This window comes from Oncorhynchus keta, chromosome 14, assembly GCF_023373465.1.
Source record: "Oncorhynchus keta strain PuntledgeMale-10-30-2019 chromosome 14, Oket_V2, whole genome shotgun sequence".
Lineage (NCBI taxonomy): Eukaryota > Metazoa > Chordata > Actinopteri > Salmoniformes > Salmonidae > Oncorhynchus > Oncorhynchus keta.
In genome coordinates this window covers 66137990-66158814 of record NC_068434.1, presented here as the reverse complement: position 1 = coordinate 66158814, position 20825 = coordinate 66137990, and the positions used below count along the sequence as shown (strand labels likewise).

General features: G+C 41.2%; 4 protein-coding genes across 4 annotated transcripts in view; 1 reads left to right on the top strand and 3 right to left on the bottom strand.

The window, feature by feature from the left end:
• LOC118393814 (neuroplastin-like) overlaps nt 1-1040 on the bottom strand; it is a 45633-nt gene extending 44593 nt beyond the window's left edge. Inside the window, exon 1 of the mRNA XM_052462169.1 lies at nt 329-1040. Within this exon, the coding sequence (XP_052318129.1) occupies nt 329-404 (76 nt within the window). The 5' untranslated portion in view covers nt 405-1040. The remainder of the gene's footprint in view (nt 1-328) is intronic.
• A 347-nt stretch (nt 1041-1387) lies between these two features.
• LOC118394306 (calcium homeostasis modulator protein 6) lies at nt 1388-3692 on the top strand. Its single transcript, XM_035787504.2, has 2 exons — nt 1388-2570; nt 2965-3692. The coding sequence occupies exons 1-2, from the start codon at nt 1953-1955 to the stop codon at nt 3115-3117; spliced, it is 771 nt and encodes a 256-aa protein (XP_035643397.1). The 5' UTR covers nt 1388-1952; the 3' UTR covers nt 3118-3692.
• Nucleotides 3693-5445: 1753 nt separating this feature from the next.
• Nucleotides 5446-8883, bottom strand: LOC118394158 (UDP-glucuronosyltransferase 2C1-like). Its single transcript, XM_035787394.2, has 2 exons — nt 8726-8883; nt 5446-7404 (listed from the first exon to the last, which is right to left on the bottom strand). Exon 2 carries the CDS (start codon nt 7382-7384, stop codon nt 5804-5806), a length of 1581 nt encoding a protein of 526 aa, XP_035643287.2. The 5' UTR covers nt 7385-7404; nt 8726-8883; the 3' UTR covers nt 5446-5803.
• Nucleotides 8884-14684: 5801 nt separating this feature from the next.
• LOC118393813 (UDP-glucuronosyltransferase 2C1-like) lies at nt 14685-18977 on the bottom strand. Its single transcript, XM_052462168.1, has 2 exons — nt 18634-18977; nt 14685-18260 (listed from the first exon to the last, which is right to left on the bottom strand). The coding sequence occupies exon 2, from the start codon at nt 18223-18225 to the stop codon at nt 16645-16647; it is 1581 nt and encodes a 526-aa protein (XP_052318128.1). The 5' UTR covers nt 18226-18260; nt 18634-18977; the 3' UTR covers nt 14685-16644.
• Nucleotides 18978-20825: the final 1848 nt, after the last annotated feature.

Sequence of the window (20825 nt, the reverse complement as noted above, 5' to 3'; positions counted from 1 at the left end):
TTTATCTAGTTTCAATCCATTTCCATACACTATAAAATTGAGAACCGTGTGCGTAGGGAAATGGTCGTAAAAAAATTGAGCACCCTAAATACTGTGAACAGAGTTATGTAAACGAGTTTGTTCCAAATAAACACTATATTGCGATGAGTAAATGCGCCCATGGCCCTCATATTTGACATTATGTCAAATGACAGACGCCCTATTCATCAAATCTTAATCAAAAAACATATTCGAGTCACAGTAGACTCCTCATTGGAACAATTAGCAAGACACTGTGTCTGACTGCGATTGTGTACAATCCCGGGCATGGGCACATCTTCATTCTTACCGTTTTGAGCAGAGACGTAATGCAGCATCAAGTTTCCAAAAAGGACCACAGCCAACATTACTGCATTGGGCTGCATTCTTGGGGTTCGATGAGACGACCAGGCAGGGACGAGATAAGGCGATTGTGGGAGATGAGATATTGATCGCGGGAATTCGAGATCTGGTCTAAAGGTGCATAGCAGAGTGGATGCGGAGTTCTTTAGAATGATCTACGAAGGCTATAAAGGTAAAGTCCTCCGGAAAATAACGAAATGAAGGCAGCAAGGAATGGTCCAGGACAGACCGATAGCTCCGTCAGGGATGCTGATGTAGTATGGCCATAAACGGAGCCTCCTTCATCGGATTGCGGAAGAGGTCTTTCGATGTCAGTGAGAGCGTCCACGGTTGTAGTTCTGAAGGATCAGAGATGCGCAGACCGATGCGCATTGGCGCTCATAGAAACGATGACCTTTAGTGCCCAAAATAAAGGTGTACATTTGTACAAACAATCATTCCGAATATGCATGAGTTATTGCCTACATCAATTTGATTTCCATTGCACATTTATTAAGTCAATCGTCTTTATTGACAGACAGTGATGTGGATTATTAGCATCGAAACGTGGCGCAGGAAAGCTTGATCCAAGATGCACATCCACAAACGCGGGCAACCAAAAACGCTCGCGCGCAAACACACACGCACACAGAGAGAAAGAAAGTGGCCACTTCAGGTGGTTTATCTCAAAGTAGACCTCTTGACCAATGACAATTATAGAGACACTGATAATTGTTATAATCGCAAGGAATTCAGGTAAATCATCAATCCGCCACCTGCCTGAGGGTAAGTAATTATAGGCTGTGGTTTAATCTTAGCAAATGCCATGCCCCGTCATAATACTGTAAATACATAGGAAACAGGTCACTGGGTGGTAACAACCCTGCCATGAACCACACGTATCAGCTCATTTCACTGGAAGACATAACCCGGGATACAGTGACTCCAGGTTACTGGACTGTGTATCAATCAGACTGACCCTAACTAACATGGCCTCCCATTAATCCCTGTATTCTAGATCTGTGCAGTGGTGTTACATGGGCGACATCTGGTGGTTCATTATAGAAGCCAGAATTCAACTGAATCATACTGGGTAAATTGTGTTGTGTGAACATTAGCAGTGGGGAAATCAATATACGTAATGGGTAAATATTCATGTTTTTTGGAAACGAGTGGGAAACACACTATACTAAATGAAAGGCCAGACTATGACAAACCATTCAGTCAGTGTGTATACAGTACACATGCAATATCCATTTGAGGGGCACTGTTTAAGTAGTACTGTCCATATACTGATTCTGTGGCTAAATGTATCTGAGAAATTGATTCCAAAGTTGCTACCAACTGCTACCCCACTACAGTATCCCCGGCCATTGCACTGTGCGTATGTGTGTGCTAGAGGAAGTATTGTAAATGGCTGGTCTTCTCATCCAATAGCAGAACAAACTGGACTTCCCTCCACTTTACTCTCCTCCCTCTAGTTTATCTGTGGAAGAGTACATTTAAAATCTAACCCCACCTGAAACGCCCCGCCAGCCAATCAGCTGGGGAAAGGTCAGTGACGATGACACACCCTCCTTTGTTCAAAACCAATGAGAGTAGAAGTGTGGCATTTTGTCAGAGGGAAAAACGTACCCCTAGAACTGTTAATCACGCATCACTTAACTGTTGCCAATGTGTTCACAACGGTACACCCTCTGTTGGGATTTTTACCTCTACTACTCTCATTTCTTGGTCTATTTAGTATGGAAAGTAGACAACAATGGCTTACCAGACTGAAAAATGAACTTAGCAACAGTCCTCTGGTCTCAAATGTGGCTTTTGGATTTATCCTCATGGGACTAGAGAAGCTGGTGGAGCTGGAGTTTGAGTGTCCTTGCAATCCTAAATGGAACGGACTGTTTTCATCTGCCTTCTTCATCATTCCTGCTGTCATGGCCTTCACGTTGATGGTGATCATTCAAGGATGCAGGTGCGATACATGGTGCCGGAAGACTGTGTCTTTTTCCAGTTTTGTTCCTGCAATCGTGTGGCTGATCTTGTTGTTCCTCGATGGTCAGTACTTTGCTTGTGCAATGACAGACTGGAAGGGCAGATTTGTCATAGTTGATAAAGCAGCACCGCAGAAATGGTGTGAGCCAACTAGTGAGGGAGATGTCACACCGCAAGAACTAATGCTCCGCTCGCAGCAGCTATTTGTTGTGTCTCAAGTGAGTTTCATTTCATGCATATCACTACATTGTTACATGCATATGTTTCATTATATGAGGTGGAATGTGGAGCTAGGGGCCATATGTATCAAGCGATTCAGTGAGGGAGTGCTGATCTAGAATCAGGTCCCCTCGTCCATGTAATCTTATTCATTAAGATCAAAAAGGATAAACTGATCCTAAGTCAGCACTCCTACTCGGAAACACTTGATACATATGGCCCCTAGCTCTTCATGTTACTGCACAGCTCTTATCTGTTACAAAGCCCTCTACTTATGTGGGGTGATGGAGTTGTGTGTTATCAATGACATAGATGCCTAGTCTATGCATTGCAGTCACATTTAAGATGTTATTCACCTTATTCAATCTTTATTTCTGCCCCCTGATGTATCAGGTTCTAGGTATATTTCTTCTCATAATCATCTGTGTGGGACTCATAGTGTATGTGATCAGAGAGAGCTGCCAGCAGGCGTCTGAGATGCAGGATGCAGACGTAGCAGAGCTCACCGTGCTCAGGATGAGCTCCCTAAGAACCAGGACGACGTGAGAGGACAGCCCCCCACGTTTGAAATTACTCTTTCTATTTGTAAATAAGGATTTTGGGGGTGATTTCTTTTACCGTTTTTTGGATTTACCTTTTGCATTTTCAATGGCACTATCATTCAGAGAGTGATTTCATTTCATGAAACTAATGAAAGAAAAGCCCATACATGGTTGCATGCTGCACCCATGGAATGTACATGTGTATACCATGAATATACGTCTTTACCATGTGCAGACTTTTCTTTCATTATCATCAACCGCATTTGGCCCAGCAACAGTGGGAAAATTTGGGACGTGCATACCACACTACACACTCTCATGACCTGCCTTCAATGAAATATATGTTTATACAGTCATGTAGACAATCTGATTCTAACTGGTTGAGCCAGTTTTAATTTGTTGCTTCATGATGTCAGTACTTCATGTATATTTCCTACATAGACATATATTTTGACTCATTTCAGACACAGTTCTAGGTCATATAGTATGTATAGTACCAGTCAAAAGTTTGGACACACCTACTCATTCCAGGGTTTTTCTTAATTTTACTATTTTCTACATTGTAAAATAATAGTGAAGATATCAAAACTATGAAGTAACACATGGAATCATGTCGTTACCAGAAAGTGTTAAACATATTTTTATATATATATATATATATATATATATATATATATATATATTCAATTTGAGATTCTTCAAAGTAGCGACCCTTTGCCTTGATGACAGCTTTGCACAATCTTGCATTCTCTCAACCAGCATCATGAGGTAGTCACCTGAAATACATTTCAATGAACAGGTGTGCCTTGTTAAAAGTTCATTTGTGGAATTTCTTTCCTTAATGCGTTTGAGCCAATCAGTTGTGTTGTGACAAGTTAGGGGTGGTATACAGCAGATAGCCCTATTTGGTAAAAGATCAAGACCATATTACGGCAAGAACAGCTCAAAAAGGCAGATAGAAAGGACAGTCCATCATTACTTTAAGACATGAAGGTCAGTCAATCAGGAACATCTCAAGAGCTTTGAACGTTTCTTCAAGTGCAGTCGCAAATATCATCAAGCGCTATGATGAAACTGGCTCTCATGAGGACTGCCACAGGAAAGGAAGACCCAGAGTTACCTCTGCTGCAGAGGATAAGTTCATTAGACTTACCAGCATCAGAAATTGCAGCCCAAATAAATTCTTCACAGAGTTCAAGTAACAGACACATCTCAACATCAACTGTTGATGTTGGAAATCTGTCCTTTGGTCTGATGAGTCCAAATTTTAGATTTTTTGTTCCAACCACCATGTCTTTGTGAGACGCAGAGTAGCTGAATGGATGATCTCCACATGTGTGGTTCACACCGTAAGGCATGGAGGAAGAGGTGTGATGGTGCTTTGCTAGTGACACTGTCTCCGATTTATTTAGAATTGAAGGCACACTTAACCATTATGGCTATCACAGCATTTTGCAGCGATACGCCATCCCATCTTGTTTGCGCTTAGTGGGACTATCATTTGTTTTTCAACAGGACAATGACCCAACACACCTCCAGGCTGTGTAAGGGCTATTTGACCAAGAAGAAGAGTGATGGAGTGCTGCATCTCAGATGACCTGGCATCCACAATCACCCAACCTCAAACCATTTAAGATGGTTTGGGATGAGTTGAAAAGCAGCCAACAAGTGCTTATCATATGTGGGAACTCCTTCAAGACTGTTGGAAAAGCATTCCAGCATTCCATATATATATATATATATATATATATATATATATATATATATATATATATATATATATATATATATTTAAAAAAACATGTTTAACACTCTCTGGTAACGACATGATTCCATATGTGTTATTTCATAGTTTTGATGTCTTCACTATTATTCTATTATTCTACAATGTATAAAATAGTAAAAAAATAAAAATAATGAGTAAGTGTGTCCAGACTTTTGACTGGCCCAGTATCTGAGCTGGGCTGGCCTGGGCTAGGCTGCACTTCAATACCTATGGTGCCCATTGTGGCCATCTGTAGGTATGCAATAAAGGATTGGTCTTTACCCTGTATGGGAGGAGTACCTCTCTTGACTGGCCTTCTCATTCTATTGTGAGGCCCATCCCATCACTCCCAGACCACTGACTCCCAGGCCCAATCCTAGGCCCAGCTAAAATACATACAATAGTTGACATTATTCAGAGAAAAAAGATATATCTCATACTAAGCAGAATATGCACATGTAGCACTGTCGAAAGGGAGTAATGTTATGTGTCGTCTCATGTGTAAAACTGGATATTAGGTTTAACCAGGGACAAATTCAAATGTAACAACTGCTCATACTCACAGTCTCTCTGTACAATGCATTTTTTATTAAATAAATTATTTATTTAATGAAAAAAAAGCCCAGGCTTTTGTACAGTGATGTATCAAGTACAGAATACAATATTATTGCTTTGCTTGACTATCAAAACAGAAGTTATGCCATCATTTATATGATGAAATATAATACATATGAAATGTTTTTGGCTGCAGAGGTAATAAAACAACGCTAATATCCATTACTGTCAAGTAGGCAACTATCCATTATGCTAACATGTGGTATCAATCTCTCTTTCCAGTAAATAATGTATTTACATTTTTGCTTTTCGTATTTGTCATTGGTGTTTTGCTATTCAAGCCAATACACAATGGCCTTCTCAAATAACTTCATTCATGTTTAATTTTTAGTCTACTACACATCCTGAAGCATAAACACCTGATGATTGCAACAGTAGTCAGCATAATAAGTAGCACAACAGCCAGTAAAAACACCATTACATCTACAGAGTGGTAGGAGTACCAGGGCATTTTGTAGGACTCTGTACGCAGGTGAGCAGCACCTTTGTGTCTCATGACAAACTCAATCCAGAAGAGGGCAGTGTCCAGGGGTTCCATTGGCACGTCCCGGTGTAGCCTGGAGAGTCTCTGCATGTTCATCCTGTAGGACGGCTCATTCAGAACTTCCTGTAAGGCCTGGAGGAAGATATCCCTGCTTATTGTAAAAATATCCAGGATCTTCGCTGCTCCTCTGGCTTTCATTTTGTGAAGATTGTCAGGTTGATCAAAAATCAGTGGTAAGCCTACTATTGGAACACCGTGGTAGATAGCCTCTTGAACCCCATTTGTTCCTCCGTGAGCTACAAACAGCCTTGTCTTAGGGTGTCCTAACAGATCATTCTGAGGCATCCAGTCAACTAGTAAGGTGTTGTTGCCCAGAGAAGCTGGCCTGTCTCCTTTGTGTCTCCAGATTACCTTCTGAGGCAGTTGGGAAAAAGCAGCAGCCAATTCATCAGTTAAATCACGAGGAAGCTGTGCAACTAAGGTTCCCAAAGACATGATAATGACTCCATGTTCCCCTGAACTATGCACAAACTCCTCCAGGTCTTGGGGAAGAGGCTTGGCAGGTTTACATTGGAACCCTCCCATATAGATAACATTAGGCATGGTGGGACGAGGGAACTCAAACACAAAGTCAACTCTCATGAGCCATAAATCAGCAGCTTGAAACAATGAGAAGTAGTCGACCTCAGGACCAAAGTACTGACTAACCAAGGCAGTGTATTGTGGACTAATAGCATGTGCAATCTGAGCAGAGCTCATTCCATAAATCAGTACATTTTTTACTTTCTCAAGAAAAGTCATTTTGTCCGTTAACTCTGCCCCTACCATAGGAACATATGAAAGAGGAGAGGGAGCTATAGCAAAATGACCTTCACCGTGAATGGTCCATCTGACATTAAAAACAACGGGTAAACTAAGGTAGTGTGCCAGTATAACTCCCCCTGCCATAGCAGGATCAGTCAGAACCAAGTCGTACTTTGCATCCTGGAGAGATTTCATCAGCTCTTTATTCTCAAATATGTATGTAAGCATTTCACAAACCTTTTCATGCATCTCTCCGGCTTTTACCGTGAGCTCCATTTCCAGTTTAAAACGAGCCCATGCACCCTTTCCTTCTCTCTGGATCTCCAGAAGTCTACCCACAAACACTGTGGCAAAGTCCTCATCAAATCCACCTGGAATATCAATTGGGATTGAACTGTAGTGAGGGGAGGTTTCCTTGATGTACCAGCTGTCTGATGGCCGTACTACTGACACACTATGACCTCTTGAATGCAGCGCTTCAATAATGACATTCATGTTGATCCAATGGCTGCCTTCCACTGGAAACACCAGGACATTCCCACCATGAACAGTAGTTGGCCATAAGACCAGGAGTGTGATTAAGACTAATATAAACTGATGCATCTCGTATCCTTTCAGAAGACCTGGGAAAGATGTCATATATTTTTTAAATTAGAATGACAAGACGACATTGAATATTCCTGAGTGGCCTAGTTACAGTTTTGACTTAAATAGGCTTGAAAATCTATAGCAAGATTTGAAAATGGCTGACTAGTAATGATCAACAATCAACTTGACAGAGCTTGAAGAATTAAACAAATACTAATGGTGACTTCTGAAAGTATTCATACCTCTTGACTTATTCCACATTTTGTTGTGTTACAGCCTAAATTCAAAATTGATTAAATATATTTTTTCTCTCACCCATCTACACACAATACCCCATAATGTCAAAGTGAAGACATGTTTTTAGAAATGTATTTTTAAAAATCTATACAGAAAATGTCATTTACATGAGAACTCCATTCGGTTTATTTTTTTATCCTGAAAAACTCCCCAGTCCTTAACGATACCAACCACCACTACGCTTGAAAATAGAGAGAGTGGTACTCAATCATGTGTTTGTATTTTCACTCTGTCAATTAGGTTAGTATTGTGGAGTAACTACAATGTTGTTGATCTATCCTCAGTTTTCTCCTATCACCGCCATCAAGCCCTGAGCGGTTTCCTTCCTCTCCGGCAACTGAGTAGGAAGGACGCCTGTATCTTTCTAGTGACTTTCTACTATTGATACACCATCCAAAGTGTAATTGATAACTTCACCATGCTCAAAGGGATATTCAATGTCAGCTTTTTTTATTTGTACCCATCAACCAATAGGTGTCTTTCTTTACGAGGTATTGGAAAACCTCCCTGGTCTTTGTCGTTTAATCTGTGTTTGGAATTTACTGCTCGACTGAGGGACCTTACAGATAATTGTATGTGTGAGGTACAGAGATTAGTCATAAAAAAAGTCCTGTTAAACACTATTATTGCACACAGAGTGAGTCCATGCAACTTATGTAACTTGTTAACCACATTTTCTGAACTTATTTAGGCTTGCCATAACAAAGGGGTTGAATATTTATTGACTCAAGGCATTTCAGGTTTTAATTTGTAATTAATCTGGGAAAAAAATTAAAAACATAATTCCATTTTGACATTATGGGGTATTGTGTGTAGGCCAGTGACAAAAACAGTATATTTAAATAATTCAGGCTGTAACACAACAAAATGTGGAAAAAGTGAAGGCACTATATGTAGGTACTGGTATGTACAGTAAGTTATACAGTAGAATGGAACTATTTCAAGGCAGTTTTAATCATTTGACCTCAGTAGTAGTACAGTAGCATAAAAGGTGAATACATTTACCAAGGTAATTAGCTTGTTGTTGCTCTTTCTAGTTTATCAATACTGTAGATTTACCTTGATAATCAGTGTTTCAACTTCCTGGTCGCAAAGATGTATAAATCCACATCCAGAATAGTTATCGTCTCCACAAATGTCCACTCAGTAGAACAGTCAAAGTCAATCGGCAAAAGAGAAACACAGAAGTATGAATAAAGCCTTCCCCCTCCTACACCAAGGATGAAACCGTATCACTTAGATTTATAGCCCACAGCCGGATTTATGAGTATATCATTTACTACACCACATGACACCTTCACTGTACAATGTCACATCCTCATGAAGGGAAATCCAAGGTACAGATTTTGATCAATCAATGAACACACTAATAATAATCCATTTAGTTCATTCACAACCCTAAAGTGGTTTGGCATACATCCAAATGTAAAGGCTCAGATGGTTTATACAGTACATACAGTTGAAGTTGGAAGTTTACATACACTTAGGTTGGAGTCATTAAAACTCTAACCACTCCACAAATGTCTTGTTAACAAACTATAGTTTAGGCAAGTCGGTTAGGACATCTACTTTGTGCATGACACAATTAATTTTTCCAACAATTGTTTACAGACACATTATTTCACTTATAATTCACTGTATCACAATTCCAGTGGGTCAGAAGTTTACATACACTAAGTTGACTGTGCCTGTAAACAGCTTGGAAAAATCCAGAAAATGATGTCATGGCTTTAGAAGCTTCTGATAGGCTAATTGACATAATTTGAGTCAATTGGAGGAGTACCTGTGGATGTATTTCAAGGCCTACCTTCAAACTCAGTGACTCTTTGCTTGACATCATGGGAAAATCAAAAGAAATCAGCCAAGACCTCAGAAAAAAATTGTAGACCACAAGTCTGGTTCATCCTTGGGAGCAATTTCCATACGCCTGAAGGTACCACGTTCATCTGTATAATCAATAGTACGCAAGTATAAACACCATGGGACCACGCGGCCGTCATACCGCTCAGGATGGAGATGCATTCTGTCTCCTAGAGATGAACTTACTTTGGTGCGACAAGTGCAAATCAAATCAAGCTGAAGAACACCATCCCAACCGTGAAGCACGGGAGTGGCAGCATCATGTTGTGGGTGTGCTTTGCTGCAGGTGTAAAAGTATTGCTTCCGTTCCTCTCCTCGCCCCTACCTGGGCTCGAACCAGGGACCCTCTGTACACTGACAACAGTCACCCTCGAAGCATCGTAACCCCTTGCTCAACAAAAGCCGCGGCCCTTGCAGAGCAAGGGGAACAACTACTTCAAGGTCTCAGAGCAAGTGACGTCACCGATTGAAACGCTATTAGCGCGCAACACGGCTAACTAGCTAGCCATTTCATATCGGTTACACAGGAGGGACTGGTGCACTTCACAAAATAGATGGCAACATGAGGAAGCAAAAGTATGTGGATATATTGAAACATCTCAAGACATCAGTCAGGAAGAAAAAGCTTGGTCACAAATGGGTCTTCCAAATGGACAATGACCCCATGCATACTTCCAAAGTTGTTGCAAAATGGCTTAAGGAAAACAAAGTCATGGTATTGGAGTGGCCATCAAAAATCCCTGACCTCAATCCTATAGAAATTTGTAGTCATTTTATGACAGTTCATGTTTCTAACATGTTCATGGGTTGGACTTTCATACTTGTACACACTAAAACCTCATTTCTTTATTGCATACTTCATCTTGTAAAGATAATGGAGTAGCACAAAAGCCATTAGAAAAATGTGCCTGGTCAAGTTACTTTGGCTGGGCAGTAAACTGCGCACACCCGTGTATGACAAATACAAAAGAGGGTAAAGGCTGGGATATCAATTACATGGTAAACTTGAATGAAACTTAGTCAGATAAGTTATGCTATGTCTGAGGAGGATTTTAATTATGCATTACTCAGTGGCGACCTGTCATTCAGGACAGGTGGGGCAGAGCCCCCACCTGTTCTGAGCCCCAACTGTTTAGCTAACAAAAAAATAAATACATTACCAGTCAAAAGTTTGGACACATCTACTCATTCCAGGGTTTTTATTAATGTATTATGTAGAATAATAGTGAAGACCTCAAAACTATGAAATAACACATTTGGAATCATGTAGTAACCAAATATTTTATATTTGAGATTCTTCAATGTAGCCACCCTTTGCCTTGATGACAGCTTCACACAATTGTGGCATTCTCTCAACCAGCTTCATGAGGTAGTCACCTGGAATGCATTTCAATTAACAGGTGTGCCTTGTTAAAAGTTAATTTGTGGAATTTCTTTCCTTAATACATTTGAGCCAAACAGTTGTGTTGTGACAAGGTAGAGGTGGTATACAGAAGATAGCCCTATTTGGTAAAAGACCATGTCCATATTATGACAATAACAGCTCCAATAAGCAAAGAGAAAGGACAGTCCATCATCACTTTAAGACATGAAGGTCAGTCAATCTGGAAAATTTCAAGAACTTTGAAGGTTTCTTCAAGTGCAGTTTCAAAAACCATCAAGCGCTATGATAAAACTGGCTCTCATGAGGACCGCCACAGGAGTTACCTCTGCTGCAGAGGATAAGTTCATTAGAGTTACCAGCATCAGAAATTGCAGCCCAAATAAATGCTTTACAGAGTTCAAGTAACAGACACATCTCAACATCAACTGTTCAGAGGAGACTGTGTGAATCAGGCCTTCATGGTCGAATTGTTGAAAAGAAATCACGACTAAAGGACACCAATAAGAAGAAGAGACTTGCTTGTGCCAAGAAACACAAGCAATGGACATTAAACCGGTGGAAATCTGTCCTTGGTCTGATGAGTCCAAATTTGAGATTATTGGGTCCAACCGCCGTGTCTTTGTGAGACGCAGAGTAGGAGCACGGATGATCTCCGCATGTGTGGTTCCCACCGTGAAGCATGGAGGAGGAGGTGTTATGGTGTGGGGGTGCTTTGCTGGTGACACTGTCTCTGATTTATTTATAATTCAAGGCACACTTGACCAGCATGGCTACCACAGCATTCTGTAGCGATACGCCATCCCATCTGGTTTGCGCTGAGTGGGACTATCATTTGTTTTTCGATAGGACAATGACCCAACACACCTCCAGGCTGTGTAAGGGCTATTTGTTGTTGTTGGCTGTTTTGGATGCTATTTTGCCATTAATACGTGTCACATATCAGTATGCAAACAATGTAAAAAAATATAATAATAATAGAGTTAATAAGTCACATACAGTCACATACAAACATGGTCTCTTTTTTGCTTTCTTGAGTAAGGCAGTTCCAAAATGCAAGTGTTTCAGCCGAGCTCAGTGCTTTCTGTGGTAGCGAATGGGTTGGTAATGTTCTCTAGTTGTGCCATGATTGGCTCAGTGTTCTGTCAGTCATGGGGACACTAAATCACTGCAAAATCTGTGCTGCCATAGATTTACATTAGAAGTGCCCATCCAAGAAGGTTCAAGGTCATTGGCCACAGATAAAATTATATCAAATGACGTTACCGTAGCTTTGATTGGACTCATCATGTCAACATCATACCTTCCAAATCTTAGCTAGCAAGCTAGACAAGCAGTCATCAATCTACTGGCAAATCCTTTTCAATCATTGTCATATGAAGAAAAATTATAGATGAAATGTATCTGTGCTCATCGGCCATTGGACATAAACTTTACACAAGTTGGACAACGCAAATTCAACAATGAGTGGTTTGGAAGAAATCAGTGGGTAACTGAAAGCATTGCAAAGCAATCATTAGCCTGCTATTCAGTGGAGTGGGTGTGTGGTCCATGTCTGAGTTTAAGAGTCTCTTTTCCAAGCTTTAAAAGAAAGCATTCACATGCCATGGGCCAGAAAAGGTTGAATACATTGGCCATACTGTCAATCCAGCATGATTTCTGCCACGTTCAAAGCAACTGGAAACTCTGAACTGGTAAATCTCAGACTTTAGTGAGTTCAAGACAACTGGGAACTCTGGGGGGAAAAAAGAGCTCAGACTGGGAAAATTGGTTTTGAATGCTCATCCAACTCGGAATTCCAACTCGGGAACTTTGGCCACTTTCTAGAGCTCCGACCTGAATATCACTGACATCATGATTCAACCTTCTTTTTTTCCCAGAGTTCCTAGTTATATTGAAAGCACCATAAATCCAGAGAATGCCAGACTTTGATGACAAAGTTGGATGACAAAATTTGGCCAAAAGAAGGACTGCCGCACCACCGTCCTGTTCAAGTGACCACAGAACAACAAGGTGATTCCAAAAATGTATTGTATGCTGTTGCATAAATTATGTAATATGCCAGCTAAGAAAGTAATACTAAGTGTATGTTGTTGTCATGGATGAATAGGAGTGGAAGGTAGGAGTAAGGTGCAGAGAGCAGAGGGTTCGAGAAAAATAGGCACTTTATTCTGGCACAAACGGTCATGCCCAAACACAGGGCGGAAAACACTGACCAACCCAAAACACAGGGTAAAACGGTCCGGAGCACAAAACCACATCCAACACTAAACATGAACACAAAATAATCCCGCACAAACTAGAGCCTAACAAGCTTAAATAGGCTAGAAAATCCAGAAAACACAAATAGGGACAGGTGAAACTAATAAGACTAAACTAACAGAAAGGGAAGAAGGGATCGGTGGCGGCTAGTAGACTGGTGATGACGACCGCCGAGCACCGCCCGAACAGGCAGGGGAGACAACTTTGGCGGGAGTCGTGACAGTTATGTAGTAAGCTGTTAGTAGCCCATGTGCCTCACCCTAATAATTTGGTCCCTTTCCCCCTCATAACTTAGCCTACTGTTCTGACTTGGTGGTGCACATGTAGCTTATAGCCTGTTTTAGAGAAAGGTAATCATTGAATATTGTAAGAGCTTTCATTGTCTGCTTATATGCCCCCTTTATTTATCATACGGTTCTGACTTGGTGTACAGGGAGAATACTGTAAAAATGGCCCATGTTCTGAATTCTGTCTCTGTACATTTCAAAAGTGCTGAACATATTGACTAATCGAAATTGTCATAATTGAAATTACAGAAGGCCTCTTATCCGCTCGTCGTTCCCTTATGCCATAGTTTGTACATCTCAATCGTCAATAGAAATCACATTTGTTTAAACAAGTCAGCCATATCAGCTGTTTTTTTAGTAGGCAGTAAATGAGCCTGAATGGACTGTTTTGCTGCCAGACAAGGCTCCGCTGATAGCAAGGAGTAGCAGTGGTAAGGATTCACTCCATTGTGCTGAACAGATAGCTCTTCTGTTGGGACAGCTTTATGTAGGGCTAAACAGCTTGTGGGCATCGTTTGTCACCGTTATATTGCAATTAATGTATTGTTTAGTGTTGTGTAGTGCCTTTGCTGGCATGCATCAACTAAACAATTATCCTAAGGTCCTATAATACACTGAGTGCACAAAACATTATGAACATCTGTTACCATACAGGGATGGTAGTAGGTGCCAGGCACACCGGTTTGTGTAAAAAACTGCAACGCTTCTGGGTTTTTCACAATCAACCGTTTCCCATGTATCAAGAATGGTCCACCACTCTAAGGACATCCAGCCAACTTGACACAACTGTGGGAAGCATTGGTGTCAACATGGGCCAGCATCCCTGTCAAATGCTTTCGACACCTTGTAGATTCCATGCCCCAAAGAATTGAGGATGTTCTGAGGGCAAAGGGGGGGAAATATACTCTGTGTATTTCTAAGTGAAGCAAAAACTAAGTGAGGCTTCCAACCAGAGTCCTGTAGAGAAAAGTCAGACTTCTTTCTGCTCTATGCAGACCGCCTTGGTTGGCTTTTGTATTGTAGTTCAATGCTGTAATTTTATAAGCACCAGTATGAAAAGCCCTTCACATTCCTCCTCAGAGCTCACAGGATCATATTACCTCTGAATTATCAACGCTTCTTGAATTACTGAAGAATGATGTTGTCGTTAGTCTGGATAATGACAGATTGAAAGTTGTTTGTTCTTTTGAAATTACCTCCACAATAGAGAAACCAATGAGGGCCAAAGTGTTTTTGCCAAACATCTAAGATGCATAACTTTATTAAAAGGTTAGAGCTCCTTACCGGTCTTCTGGAGAATAACCATCGACATCAGTTTAACGATTACACACAAAGAAAGCAGCTACACACAAGTATAACAGCATACATTTTAAAATGCACATTTGGACTTTTCTTAAATGGGCTGAACAGTTAATGTGCAATTGTTTATTTAGCAAAATCTTCAAAAAGCAAATAGATAAAACAACTGTCAACAATACCGTATATCTACATAAATGCCACATATACAGTTGAAATCGGAAGTTTACATAAACTTAGGTTGTCATTAAAACTTGTTTTTCAACCACTCCACAAATTTCTTCTTATCAAACTATAGTTTTGGCAAGTCGGTTAGGACATCTACTTTGTGCATGACACAAGTAATTTTTCCAGCAATTGTTTATAGACAGATTATTTCACTTATAATTCACTGTATCACAATTCCAGTGGGTCAGACGTTTACATAGACTAAGTTGACTGTGCGTTTAAACAGCTTAGAAAATTCCAGAAAATGATGTCATGGCTTTAGAACCTTCTGATTGGCTAATTGACATCATTTGGAGGTGTACCTGTAGATGTTTTGCCTTCAAACTCAGTGACTCTTTGCTTGACATCATGGGAAAATCAAAAGAAATCAGTCAAGACCTCAGAATAAAAATGGTAGACCTCCACAAGACTGGTTCATCTTTGGGAGCAATTTCCAAACGCCTGAAGGTACCATGGTCATCTATACAAACAATAGTACGCAAGTATAAACACCATGGGACCACGCAACCGTCATACCTCTCAGAAAGGAGACGCATAGACATGAACGTGCTTTGGTGCAAAAAGTGCAAATCAATCCCAGAACAACAGCAAAGGACCTTGTTAACATGCTGGAGGAAACGGGTACAAAAGTATCTATATCCACAGTAAAGCGAGTCCTATATCGACATAACCTGAAAGGCCACTCAGCAAAGAAGAAGCCACTGCTCCAAAACTGCCATTAAAAAAAGCCAGACTACGGTTTGCAACTGCACATGAGGACAAAGATCATACAAAAATAGAACTGTTTGGCCATAATGACCATCGTTATGTTTGGAGGAAAAAGGGGGATGCTTGCAAGCCGAAGTAAACCATCCCAACTGACGGGGGTGGCAGCATCATGTTGTGGGGGTGCTTTGCTGCAGGAAGGACTGGTGCATTTCACAACATAGATGGCATCATGAGGAAGCAAAATTATGTGGATATATTGAAGCAACATCTCAAGACATCAGTCAGGAAGTTAAAGCTTGGTCACAAATGGGTCTTCCAAATGGACAATGACCCCAAGCATACTTCCAAAGTTGTGACAAAATGGCTTAAGGACAACAAAGTCAAGGTATTGGAGTGGCCATCACAAAGCCCTGACCTCAATCCTATAGAAGATTTGTGGGCAGAACTCAAAAAGCATGTGCAAGCAAGGAGGCCTACAAACCTGACTCAGTTACACCAGCTCTGTCAGGAGGAATGGGCTTGTGGAAGGCTACCTGAAACGTTTGACCCAAGTTACACAATTTAAAGGCAATGCTACCAAATACATGTAAACTTCTGACCGACTGGGAATGTGATGAAGTAAAAGCTGAAATTAACAATTCTCTCTACTATTATTCTGTAATTTCAAATTCTTGAAATAAAGTAGTGATCCTAACTGACCTAAGACAGGGAATTTTTACTAGGATTAAATGTCAGGAATTGTGAAAAACTGAGTTTAAATGTACTTGACTTAGGTGTATGTAAACTTCCGATTTCAACTGTATTTGTCAAGTGAACAAAAAGTAAAATTAGTGAGAAAACAAGTATGTACCACACTCTGTACAGATAGTATGTACCATACTCTGTATAGATATTGTATGTACCACACTTTGTACATATACTGTATGTACCACTCTCTCTACAGATGAAATCCATAATCATTCCTCTTTCATTTTTATTTTCAAACATGCCCTGCAACAGAAACATCTGATAATGCCAATGAAAGCCAGCAGAGTAAAAAACACAACAGTCAGTAAAAACACTATTACATCTACAGAGTGGTAGGAGTACCAGGGCATTTTGTAGGACTCTGTACGCAGGTGAGCAGCACCTTTGTGTCTCATGACAAACTCAATCCAGAAGAGGGCAGTGTCCAGGGGTTCCATTGGCACGTCCCGGTGTAGCCTGGAGAGTCTCTGCATGTTCATCCTGTAGGACGGCTCATCCAGAACTTCCTGTAAGGCTCGGGTGAAAATGTTTCTATCTAGAGTTGCTAAATCCACAACCTTTGCTACACCCTTCACTTTCATTCTAGAAAGATTGTCAGGTTGGTCGAACACCAGAGGAAGGCCTACTATTGGAACACTGTGGTAGATAGCCTCGAAAATCCCATTTGTTCCTCCATGAGCTACAAACAGCCTTGTCTTAGGGTGTCCTAACAGATCATTCTGAGGCATCCAGTCAACTAGTAAGGTGTTGTTGCCCAGAGTAGCTGGTCTGTCTCCTTTGTACCTCCAGATTACCTTCTGAGGCAGGTGGGCAAAAGCAGCAGCTATCTCATCAGCTATATCATGTGGCAGTTGTCCAATTAAAGTCCCCAAAGACATGAGAATGACTCCATGTTCCCCTGAACTATGCACAAACTCCTCCAGTTCTTGGGGAAGAGGTTTGGCAGGTTTACACTGGAACCCTCCCATATATATAACATTAGGCATGGTGGGACGAGGGAACTCAAACACAAAGTCAACTCTCATGAGCCATAAATCAGCAGCTTGAAACAATGAGAAGTAGTCGACCTCAGGACCAAAGTAACGACTAACCAAAGCGGAATAATGAGGCCCCACTGTCTGTTTGTACAGATGCTGCCTGATGACATAAACTAGGAAGTTACGGACCCTCTGAAAAAAACTCATATTGTCTGTTAACTCTGCAACAGGAAATGGAACATACGATAGTGGAGAGGGAGCAATAGCAAAATGAGCCTCACCATGTATAGTCCATCTAACATTGAAAACAAGGGGCACATTTAAATAGTGCGCCAGCACAACACCTCCCCCATTGGCTGGGTCTGTCAGAACCAAGTCATACTTGGTTTCTCTAATAGACTGCATCAACGGTTCATTCTCTAACATTTGGATTACCATCTCACACACTTTGCGGTGCATTTCAGAAAATCTGTCCTTCAACTCCATGTCCAAACTAAAACGAGTCCAAGCAGACTTTCCCTCTCTCTGTATCTGTATTTGTCTTGACACAAATGAGCTAAAGAATTGCTCATCAGCTCCACCTGGAATATCAATTGTGATTGAACTGTAGTGAGGGGAGGTTTCCTTGATGTACCAGCTGTCTGATGGCCGCACTACTGACACACTGTGACCTCTTGAATGCAGCGCTTCAATAATAACCTTCATGTTGATCCAGTGGCTGCCGTCTTGAGGAAACACCAGGACTTTCCCACCATGGACAGCAGGAATTGAGAGGGTCAACAGGGTAACAATGAAGATACCAGGAAGGCACATCTTCACTAGCTGCTTCACACATGCATTAATTTTACCTGAAATATAGAAAAATAAGGTAAAATAAATCAAATCATGTTTTGACGTGAGAATAATGAAAACAGGCCTGATTGGCCTACTTTAACGTTAAGACAAGTTATGCCAAAAGGGTGATTACGTAATACTGTATAATATTTCATTCTTGAGATAAATCCTTTTTTTCTCCGATATAAATGTCTTCAACCATAGGAAATTGTCAAATTCTGTAGATTTGTCCGATGAGAAACCTATTTTACATCATAATGTTAGGGTACACGTTAACATTATTATATTTTACAGCAACTCAGAAAGAAACGATATGTCTTGACAGTGTAAACAACCAAAGTCACGACAGAATCCATACATTAGAAACGAATTTAACTGTAGGCTTACGTTCCGGATTTCATCCAAAGAGTTGTTAGTGAAGACTATTTCAAAGCCTATTATGGCTGTAAATAAATTCGTCGATATTTGTAATAATCTCGGAAACCAGAGCGGAAAGGCGAAGTCAGTATAGTATAGTCTCTTGACATCCGTGTTGCCCCACCCGCAATTTTCAAACGCTCCGGTTTTTCAAGACAGGTCACTTGTCGTAATACAGAATGGACGCGTTCGAGCAGGTCACTTTTGTCAAATCGGTCACCGGCTTATTGCGTTACAAGGATAACACGTTTTGACTGCAAGTTTCTGCAGTTGCTCTTCACCAATATCATCCTGCAGCCATCTCCTCCATTGTGCGAGGCTCTATTATCAACCATCATTGGAGTGTTTTTGTTTGACCCACTCAAACGTGACCAAAGACATGACTAAAACAGGCAACTTTGCGCGATTCATGTAAACAGTGGGTATATACAAAACAGGGACGTCGCTAGGGACGTCGCTAGACCACTAGACTTTGGTCATAATCAAAGCTTTGTTAACCAATACGTTTTTATGTGAAGGCTGTCTGTAAATTACAGTGTAACAGACAGTAACGTTAACGGTGTCTTTTAAATTCGACATAAATTTATATGGTATCTAATATGATATCTAATTAACGTTGTATTTAATGTAGTTTTGCTATCTGTGCCATGCGAAAATGAGACAGACGTAACATCATGTATATATATATATTGTCATACTCAATACTCAATCATACTCAATTCAGTTGGTCGTGTGTAGAAAATGTGACATTGTGTTGATCACAATGGCATTGTATTATCCTTAATTTCTAAACTATAGGCTAGCTAAGGACTAAAGTTACATGGATATACGGAAATTCTTCAAGAGAGGCAGGGCCAGCAGCTATGCCGAAGGCCAACTCAGGGAGAAAGGAAGATTTGACCAGTTCAAACAAATGACAACTTCAACTGATTAATCACATATTGAGCATGGAGTTATAGTAAATATGAGTTTAATAACAATGCATGTCAAAACACAGCAGACAAGAATGAGGAAAATAATCTGGAGGCTGACAGGGCTGAGGAAGCATGTCTGATGAAGGTTAGTGATAAAATAAGCGAGTAGATGTTTAAGCTTTCAGTTACATTTATACAGCATATGACAGCATATGTCTTACTTTTGTTAGGCATAACTGAATGATGTTCATGATCTTTTAAAGGGTCATGCAGAAAGAGAGGCTTCTATGCAAGGCAGGGATCAACATGCGAGCTGTATAAGTGAGAGAGAGCAAGCATGCCCAGAGAAAGAGGAACAAGAAACGGATCCAGACAGGCAGGGGCAACAAACAGATCCAGACAGGCAGGGACACCAAACAGGTCCAGAGAGGGAGGGACAACAAACAGGTCCAGACAGGCAGGGACAACAAACGGATCCAGACAGGCAGGGACAACAAACAGGTCCAGACAGGCAGGGACAACAAACAGGTCCAGACAGGCAGTGACAACAAACAGATCCAGACAGGCAGGGACAACAAACAGGTCCAGACAGGCAGGGACAACAAACAGGTCCAGACAGGCAGGGGCAACAAACAGATCCAGACAGGCAGGGACAACAAACAGATTCAGACAGGCAGGGACAACAAACAGATCCAGACAGGCAGGGACAACAAACAGGTCCAGACAGGCAGGGACAACAAACAGATTCAGACAGGCAGGGACAACAAACAGGTCCAGACAGGCAGGGACAACAAACAGATTCAGACAGGCAGGGACAACAAACAGGTCCAGACAGGCAGGGGCAACAAACAGATCCAGACAGGCAGGGACAACAAACAGATCCAGACAGGCAGGGACAACAAACAGGTCCAGACAGGCAGGGGCAACAAACAGATCCAGACAGGCAGGGACAACAAACAGATCCAGACAGGCAGGGGCAACAAACAGGTCCAGAGAGGGAGGGACAACAAACAGATCCAGACAGGCAGGGATAACAAACAGGTCCAGACAGGCAGGGATAACAAACAGGTCCAGACAGGCAGGGACAACAAACAGATCCAGACAGGGAGGGGCAACAAACCGATCCAGACAGGGAGGGGCAACAAACAGATCCAGACAGGCAGGGACAACAAACAGATCCAGACAGGCAGGGGCAACAAACAGGTCCAGAGAGGGAGGGACAACAAACAGATCCAGACAGGCAGGGAT